The sequence below is a fragment of the Sinocyclocheilus rhinocerous genome, unplaced genomic scaffold (assembly GCF_001515625.1).
Source record: "Sinocyclocheilus rhinocerous isolate Xijiao unplaced genomic scaffold, SAMN03320098_v1.1 scaffold1210, whole genome shotgun sequence".
In the NCBI taxonomy this organism is placed as follows: Eukaryota; Metazoa; Chordata; class Actinopteri; order Cypriniformes; family Cyprinidae; genus Sinocyclocheilus; species Sinocyclocheilus rhinocerous.
In genome coordinates, this window is record NW_015666175.1 from 187,782 (window position 1) to 197,939 (window position 10,158).

At 35.0% G+C, this 10,158-nt stretch overlaps 1 protein-coding gene across 1 annotated transcript in view; it reads right to left on the reverse strand.

Moving 5' to 3' along the window:
- Nucleotides 1-3,737: 3,737 nt before the first annotated feature.
- slc39a9 (solute carrier family 39 member 9) overlaps nucleotides 3,738-10,158 on the reverse strand; it is a 15,117-nt gene continuing 8,696 nt past the window's right edge. Inside the window, exons 3-7 of the mRNA XM_016543213.1 lie at nucleotides 8,947-9,147; nucleotides 8,788-8,856; nucleotides 8,553-8,638; nucleotides 5,913-6,047; nucleotides 3,738-4,776 (exon numbers count right to left, since the gene is read on the reverse strand). Coding sequence (XP_016398699.1) covers nucleotides 4,543-4,776; nucleotides 5,913-6,047; nucleotides 8,553-8,638; nucleotides 8,788-8,856; nucleotides 8,947-9,147 — 725 coding nt within the window. The 3' untranslated portion in view covers nucleotides 3,738-4,542. The remainder of the gene's footprint in view (nucleotides 4,777-5,912; nucleotides 6,048-8,552; nucleotides 8,639-8,787; nucleotides 8,857-8,946; nucleotides 9,148-10,158) is intronic.

The following is a 10,158-nucleotide window of genomic DNA, read 5'->3' on the forward strand; positions in this document are numbered from 1 at the left end:
TTGTTTTTTTTTTATCTGAGGGACGTCAATGCGATATTTTTAAGAGAAAAGCCATTACTTTATGGATTACATACAACACTTATGATGTTCTATCTATCTATCTATCTAGATATTTCTTTGACTATTTAAATTCTTATTTACATTAATAGGAATTTTATAGATGAAATTACAGAAACAGGTCTCTCGGAACTTTAGCCTAAGCATAGACTTGCTATGTGACTGTAAACTATGAAAATGAATCAGCATGAATGAATGATAATCTAAACAAAGTAAAATAAACCATTTCAATATTTGTGAAAATAATTTACATATATTTTTACACAAATTACAACTCAAACTTGTGTGCCATAAAGATCAAGCTTAATATAAAAGTATGAGACGTGATGTGTGATGAAATTTGTATGTTGTTTCCAATCAAGCAGTAATTCTGTCCAAATGCAAAATGATTCAAAATATTATTTTTTTATTGTGATGGTACAAATTTAATTGAATACTTTTTTTTTTTTTTTTTACTAAGAAATTAGACTTATTCGACAAATGAGTAAGACATTTTATTCCAAAACTGTGTACAATGTCATTTCTACCACAGTTTGTTATAAAACACAATAAATAATTTGAGATATATGGTGGAAATAATGTATAATGAATGTATGTCCATTGTTGGAAATGGAAAGAGGACAAATTAAACAAACTAGCAAGAGTATGCATAGTATGTTTTAACAGTTTATTATTATTATTATTATTAATGTCATTCATTCATTATTTGTATTTATTTATTTTATTTTTACTCAGGGACACAAGTGCCTATAGTTACCAAAAATAATTTGAAAAGGTAGGGAAAAGAGATTTCAGATGTTGTTCTTACATAAAAGAGCAATCTGTCCAATTTTACAGACAGATTAATCTGCTAAAGAGCCATTTGGTGTTGTTGTGTGCATAAATGTTCGGGTTACAGATGTATTCCTGTCCAAACAACTTTAGCAAACACATTATGGATCTATATGCTCATAGATCTGCCATATTTACAGTGATTTGTCTTATCATTGAATGTATGGTATCACACACACATTTGTGAGCTCGTAGTTTGCTGATGGATCAGGGATTATGTACCCTAGACACTTAACACAGCTCCAGATCCAGTGGATTTATATTTAATAACACTTCATCTGCGACTTTACATATGGACTAAAGGTTATTTGCATTTTACAGTACATCTTAAAGGAATGATATTGGTTTAACACAAGATTGTTACCACAGAAAATAATTTCAACTTGTAAAACAAAAATCAGTTTTACTGTATAATGCAGGAAAAGTAGAAAAATAAATATTGTACTTTTTTAGTTAATTACATTATTATATTATATAGTGTTTATGAGCAGAAAACTGAATATTGTACTTTGTTATATTACATCATAACATATCTTGATTCACATCACATTTATGCATTTGTAAGTTGCTTATAATAGTATTATATATTATAAAATGGATAGTTCCGGTCCTTGATTCTGATTGGTTGAGCCACGTTCGAAGCTGTTGTAAATTACTCTACAAACATACACCTTTGTTTACTTTGTGTGTTGCTCGGCAACCACTTTGTTGCAACCACAACGGTTTCTGAGGAACTACGTTGTTTGGTGGAAGAATACTGTTTTTATTCATATCATTACACTTTATTTGCTCTGTTTTATTTTGTGAAACCTAACTATGTATATGGAATAACCGTTTTATAAAAGCAATAAGCCCCGTGAAGCCGTGGTTTACAGTGAATTTATAACAGCTAAGGGGCGTTACGACGTGAAGCAGTCAAAATGCCTCTTATTTTAACAGTGGCATGGCTTATATTGAAAATATGCAGGATACAAATGTCTTCCTTCTTCAAACATGATCTTCATGAACAATATTATCTCATTAGTTAAGTATGCTAACTTTAGATAAAAATGTATTAGGGTAAAAATTGTTGTTTGTGGTGGAATTGATGCCTCAAAACAGGCATGACAGAGCTGTAATTTGTGTAAAAAATAATTATTTTGACAAATATTGAAATGATTCATAATTATTTCTCTGTATTTGGATTACTGTATTTTTAATATACTAATATTTTTTATGAAGAATTTCAATATGTGTCTATTATTAAATAAAATTCATAATAATCAAATAATACTCAAAACTCTGATGTACTCGTACTCTATTTGGACTACAACATGGCATTACTGTAAATTAAAAGTTTTATATATATATATATATATATATATATAGTAGACAAACATCCCAGATTGCTGCCAATATCCAAAGATGTACCTGTGTATGTCTTTATGACTGGACAATAACTCTATTTTTCTTTAAAGGATTACTTATTTCTCATTTATTTGCTTTATTAATTCACAATGTGAAAATATGTCTCAATGCAATTCCAAATGTTATTAGAAAGGCAAAATAAGGTACATAGTAAGATCTGCATCCATTAAAAAGGAAAACAAGTTTATTCAAATCATGAACAGATCATTTTGAGACCATTTTAAGTTAAACAATTGCGAGGAAAAATAAGGCATACTCCTCTTGTGGAATGATCACATAAAAGCCCAACACTTTGAATTCATCATATCCCACCAATTTGTAAAATCTCTATCCCAATACCACCACCCTCTCTCGCAGCTTTGGGCTGTGTGAGTACAATCAGTCAAAATGGCACCACATTTCACCTAACCAATCACCATTCAGTTCCATTTTATATCTGTCGGTCGGTCATGTCGCAGTATTCGATTGAGGCTAAGTGTATGCAGTTTTCCCTTTTAAAGGAGTCGTAAAAAATTATCTACAAATCAGCTTGAAGTCTCTCATCAGCGTTAATGCTGTGCTTGCGCACTACAGTAAGATGAGGGCGCTAGAGAGCTAAAAGCACTAACACAGCTTCCATACCTGTGTGGTTCCCAACAACATTCCTGGAGGCCCCCAAATCTGCACATTTTGCATGTCTCTTTAATCAAATACACCTGATTCAACTCATTAGCTCATTAGTAGACTCCAAGACCTGAAATAGGTGTGTCAGACAAAAGGAGAGATGCAAAATGTGCAGTGTTGGGGGGCCTCAACTAACGTGGTTGGGAACCACTGATATAGACTATGACTGTTATTTTTCAGAGCACGACAGCAACACTTTGTAAACCAGGACCATAGGTTGTTGCTGGTGTCCATGTTGGCCCCAAAAGTCTCAAAACATTTTCTTATTCAGGCTTCGAAGGTAACAGTTAAGTAACTTGGTGACGAACACAGCAGCATTCCTGTTCGTAGATCGCACTTTCAAATCTAAAACCTTCAGGAATCCAGTATATAATCTTTCTAACTGACCTCACATTCTCTTCAGTCAAGACAAAGAATAAGACCCATATTAAAACTGAAGTATCAATGCCATTTACTTAAAAACGATCTTTCTTTCCCACTCATTATGTAAGCTAAAACGAGACTAAAAACTACTCTGGGTGTCAAACAGGATGTCAAATAGGGTATTTTGGTTTGTCATTTTTACAGAGAATACATATTTACAGTACACAGGCTCTGCTCGAAGCACAGTATAAAACATCTGAATGACCAATGAGATCCTTTTTTTTTCAGGCTTAAACAACCAGTCAGGTTTGAAAAAAATGGTTAAAATCAAATAATAAAGTTGCACATGCATTGAGCTCAACAGAACAATGTCCACCTGCAAGCCTTTGGACTACAAACCTTAAAGTGTGATTTAACCAATAACCATATACATGACATTTTTGAATAAATTACTGTAGTTTATAAGCAGAGAACAATTTTATCAGTAGCCAAGTTTGTGTGAGGGGGAAAACAAAGCCCCGTACATCGGTGTATGTTCCCATATTAACTCAGAAGCATGTTTATTAATGGAATACAGAGCAAAACTGTTATCTCATTAATAAAACTACATTAAAACAAATAGTATAACATCAAGGGAGTAAAAACAAAGAAAACATGTAAATGTTCTTAATGAAAACAGTTTTAACTGACTAGCTTAAGCAAGGTGTAATTTGATCAAAAAGTTTAAAATAGCTAATCGATACTGTAGAAAAAGACAAACTCAAAATAATTACTCGAGGACTATGACTTTAATGTTTGTAAAGTATCTAAACTTTTTTTTTTATCACTGTGAATGAAAGATTCATGGACATATTTAATATAAAAACTAATAGAATACCAAATTTAAAGCATTCAAGACTACTCACCAACAACCGAATCTTTTAAACCAGCACCACTGAAGAAAACATAAAATGAAGAGTTGGACACATGATCACGTTTATTTGTGTATGATCATCGTAAGCTGTCAGCCCACAGGGCTTTATGGAGAGACAGGGCAGCCCATTCTATAAGTCCATAGGCGCTTCTCAAATCTTGATCCCGACTGCAATGTTCCTGCGTTCACTCCAACTGACAACTTGAATAAACTGACAGAGGCATGATTCAAACCACATCTGTGGCCAATTCTGTTCAAAGTCCCGTTTACACTTTTCAGACCTTCAATGTTGCTTCAAGTGAAGAACACTAGTGCTGGTGGCCGATGGACAGCACCAGAGGTATCAGACAGCCTAGAACCAGAGCTCCAACCTCCACTTTGCTCAGTCCATTCCCTGCGCTGCCTCCGGGCGAGTGGCTGTGGCCGCCCATGCCGCCCACTTCCGGGAGGACGTGCACCGTGGCAACGTACAGGAAGGTGCCGGCAGAAAACAGCATGGCCACGCCAGTGGCGTTGACGTCAGAAAGTGCCTCTTTACTGCTCTGGAAGGAAGAAGAGGAAAAGTGTTCGATGACGGGTGAATCTAGGACACAGTCTGTGTGTTTTTTTTTTTTTTTGGTGGACATTAAATGTTCAGTATTGTTACAGGGATGCTCGTTGGCATCCCAGTAGTAAAATCACACTGCATTTCTACATTTTAATGATTTCCAGGCTGTCTAAAGAGACACAATTATGGGGTGTTTCACAGCAGGGGAGCCAGAGGCGAGTAATCTTTACTCTGCCACCTCAGCCGTTTCCATGGCGATGAGAAGCCTGCGGGCCGAATCTGAAAAACACAGCGTGGGTCTCCATGCTTGTTATGTAACCCTGGTGAAGCATCTGAAGTTATTGCTGTGAAGTTATAATAAGGACACTAAACCTCATGCCATTAGTAGATGTAACATTAAAATAAATAACTAAAAACCAACATTACAGAATAAATGTCAATTTAGCACATATTTAAATAATTAGTGGCAGGGTTGTTTTAGAGGCAAATTGTCATATTCAAAATAAGTCATTAACAAAATATTAATAAAGATGGACTAAATTATAATAGAAATATTATAGAGCGCATCAATCTGGTTAAAGAAGCCAAAACTCAATTTCTCCACAGAGACTGTGAAACTGATTTTTAATAATAATAAATCCAAAAACCTTCAGAGGTTGTAAAACGATTGTATATGCTTTTGTTGTAGCCATATGTTTGCATTATTTCAACTTATTTTTACAATATTTATTTTAAACAAATTTATGAAAAATTACATTACCCATGACGCTGGTCAGAAACATTCCACCAATCAGAGAGTCACAGTAAGCAAATCACACAGCATATTTTGCAACAAACATTCACAATGTTTCATGGGACTGTAGCCGTTACCAACATCGCTGACAAAGTGGGCAGGCACTAAGGCACTCTTTTAAAAAAATATATTATTATTTTATATATTATTATTATTATTATTATGCAATTAAACATATTATTATGTAACTAAATTACTTTTAAAGTTTCGTGTGAAGTAATTTTAATCCAGTTCACTTTCAAATGTTATGCAGATATTGTCTACATAATATTGACAGTAACAAGACTTTTAGAATATTATTTTCTGTTTTTTTTTTTCATTCTTTTATTTGAACATACCTGACTGAGTCCTACGTAGGTGAGCATGGCCAAAACAGGAGCAGCCAAGGCAAAGACCAATAGATGTTTCCGGATACGGTTTCTTTCTAAACCTGCATGCATGAGGAAAGAGACGAGTCCAAACGCAGCAGGAGCCTGAAATACAAGACGCAACGATAGCAAATCAGACTTAATCAAATTTAACGAGTATAAAAAAAATAACTTAAAATTAAAAGGCTAAACAGTAAACAAAAACATAAGGCAAGCAAAATGAAAGGTGTAGCTGTATTGATTTACAGCCACAAAAAAAACAAAAAAAACACTTCCATCGGAAACATCAATTAGTTTGCAGCCCATTGGAAAATAATGGCAGAGATGGAGAAAATAGAAAAGAATGATGTGAGTGCAAGTACTGTCAATCATTTACAGTTAGGTCCATACATATTTGGACACTGACACAATTTTCATAATTTTGGCTCTGTATGCCACCAGAATAGAATTAAAAGGAAACAATCAAGATGAAATTGAAGTGCAGACTTTAAAATTTAATTCAAGGGGTTGAACAAAAATATAACATAAAATGCTTAGGAATTACAACCATTTTTTATACACCGTCCCCCCATTTTCAGGGTCTCAAATGTAATTGGACAAATAAATAAAATGTTCATTTTTAATATTTTGTTGAGAATCTTTCGCAGGCAATGACTGCCTTAAGTCTAAAACTCAAGGACATCACCAAAGACTGGGTTTCCTCCTTTGTGATGCTTTGCCAGGCCTTTACTGCAGCTGACGTCAGTTGTTGTTTGTTTGTGGGTCTTTCTGCCTTTAGTTTTGTCTTAAGCAAGTGAAATGCATGCTCAGTCGGGTTGAGATCAGGAGACTGACTTGACCATGGCAGAATATTCCACTTTTTTACCTTCAAAAACTCCTGGGTTGCTTGTGCTGTTTTGGGTCACTGCCCATTTGTATGAAGCACCGTCCAATCAACATTGCTGCATTTGGCTGAATCGGGGAAGACAGCAAATCCCTATACCCTTCAGAATTCATCCGGCTGTTTCTGCCTTCTGTCACGTCATCAATAAACACCAGTAACCCAGTGCCACTGAAAGCCATGCATGCCCACGCCATCACACTGCTCCACCACGTTTCACAGATGATGTTGAATGCTTTGGATCATGAGCTGTTCCAAGCCTTCTCCATACTTTTTTCCTTCCCGTCATTCTGGTACAGGTTGATCTTAATTTCATCCGTCCAACGAATGCTTTTCCAGAAGTGGTCTGGCTTTTTTAGATGTTCTTTGGCAAAGTCTAATCTGGCCTTTCTATTATTGAGGCTAATGAATGGTTTGCAGCTTGTAGTGAACCCTCTGTATTTGCTCTCGTGAAGTCTTCTCTTGATTGTAGACTTTAACAGTGACAAGGCTACCTCCTGGAGAGTGTTCTTCACTCGGCTGGATGTTGTGAAATGGTTTTTCTTTACCATGGAGAGGATCCTCCGTTCATCCACCACTGTTGTCCTCCGTGGACGTCCAGGCCTTTTTATGTTGCTGAGCTCATCAGAGCATTCTTTTTTTTCTCAGAAAGTACCAAACTGTTGATTTGACCTCCTGCTATCTCTCTGATGGATTTGTTTTGTTTTTGAAGCCTAACAATCGTCTGTTTCACTTGCATGGAGAGCTCCTTTGACTGCATGATGTGGGTTCACAGCAACAGCTTCCAAATGCAAATGGCACACTTAGAATCAACTCCAGAACAAATACCTGCTTAATTGATGTAGAAATAGCGAAGGAATAGCCCATGCCTGTCCATGAAACAGCTTTTGAGTCAATTGTCCAATTACTTATGGTCCCTTGAAAAAGGGGGGAGGCATCTCATCATTAAAGAGATGCAATTTCTAAACCTTTCCTCCAATTTTGATGAGAATACCCTCAAATTAATGCAGAGTGTGCACTTTAAGCCCATATTCATTATATAACTCTAACTTGAATATGTTTTGGTCAACAGCTAAAATAATAAAAATTGTGCCTGTGTTCAAATATATATGGACCTAACTGCATCTGTTTATCTTCTTGAACTTTCATTCAAAATATTGAGAAAAATGTAAACCTGTAAAGTAAAATAATTCACAGCATTTTGGAGAAAAAACTATTCTACATTTATTTGTTTTAATGTAAAATTTTACTTCAATTAAAACCTGTCCATTTTGCGCATACCTCATTTACTAAAGGTGCAAATATTAGGGAAGCTCACTGTATATATTTAAAGCGCTGAATACAGAATTCCACAATTATCATTACAATAATACACAACAGGGCAATGCATTAAAGACATAGTCTCAGATACATGCAAAGCACCTGTTGCGAGAGCTTGTGTAAAAAAATGGTTTATGCTTCTAAGTTTGGCTACCAGTGGCATTAATATGTCAAATTGCACAAAATAAGATATTTTGATAATTAACTGATATTTTATTACATATTTAAAATATACTGAGTCTATGTTTTAAATATTTGGAAACAAGCACCTTTATTTGAAAAGGTGCCTACATTTAAATTTAATCATTCAGCAGGTATTTCTAAACAAATCGATTCAAATAAGAAACAGCGCAAACAATTTATCCCAAGAGTCAATATTATATTCACAGAAAAATAATGTAAAACTGTACCTTATGCAACATAATGGCCACAAATACAATGAGCTGGACGCTGGTCTGAGACGTGGACGCAGCCGCTCCAAGAGCAACACCATCAGCTGGAGCCACAGAGACAATATGATTATTGGTCAGATTTAACATAATAAATATGACAAATACAATCTGAAGTTAGTAACATAACATATTACATAGAAAACGTTTGGATAACGCAACTAAAGACGTTTCATTCACACCATTATTTTTTTACCTGCAGCATGAACGACCAATCCAAGTGTGGTGGTGACCTTAGAGCTAGCAGTCCTTGCTGCTTCTGGATCTAAAAATGTGGCGAGAACAGATTCAGACACTTTACACCATTCTAATTTGTCAACAAGTAGAAAACAAAAAATGCCAGCTTCACACCGACCATCACTGCTGTGCATGTGAGAACTGCCGATCTGATCCACCAAGAGCATGAAGACGAAGCCCAGCACAAGAGAGACGCCGATATAAGCGTGGAGCTGCTCGTGACTGTGACCGTGTTCACCGCTCTGCACCACGACTCCCTCTACAACCTTCTGTTCAGAAACTTCGGCCTCCACCTGCCCGTGGCCATGGTGGTGCGCACCTAAACCAAAACATGAATGAGCACAGCATGGGAAATAATTTATATAAATCGGTAATGGGGAGTAACTACAGGTTTTGGCACTACTAAGTTAATTATAGTAACAACAATTAGTGGTTTAGCAAAATGCTAAAAAGCTGTATTAATGGCACACTGTACTTGTGCATAGCCTCATATCCAAACCTGCTCTGTCTCATATGAAGTACTAGACAGTTTGATTAATTCCAGTAAATTTCTTTGTTCAGACAAATCATGTCAATGAACAAACAAATAAACGAACTAATCAAATAAAAAGGCCTTTTAGGTATTTTTATAGTAAAGTGACTACTTCTGTACTCTGACTGTATTTTATGTAAATGTACAATATTAATCAAAAGTATGGGGTCTAGGGCTGGGTTTTGACACAAATTTCACAGTTCGATTCGATTCTCATTCACAAGCTTGCGATTCGATTACCGATTCGATTCTATATCGATTATTTTGGATATATATCAGGTACAGTACATGCCAAATTTTCTCAAGGAAAAAAAATCTCTCAACTAATGCTGTAATATCGATTATGATATATATCAGGTACAGTACATGCCAAATTTTCTCAAGGAAAAAAAATCTCTCAACTAATGCTGTAAAATATACATGAGAGTCAGTTGGTACTACATTATTATAATATTGAGGGTTAAAATTAACTGATTTGTTAATTTCACTTAATGAAGTTTTTAAAATAATAAAGTTACAATTACATAATATTTCTACTTCAATTTTTTATTTATTTTTTATATAAACTTAATGGTGGCTGTCATAAAATGATGGATTTATTCAAACATAAATTAAACACTGAAGAACAGTAAAATTTATAATGAATATGTTATATGGTGCATATATTTAGAAAAATGCCCCTCTCTACAGTTTATTTTTCTATCTGACTAATGAGTTTATGGTCACCGAATATGTTTTTCTGAGGTAAATGTGACATTACATGACATTTTTTACAAGCCGTTATATTGACGTCTTTGC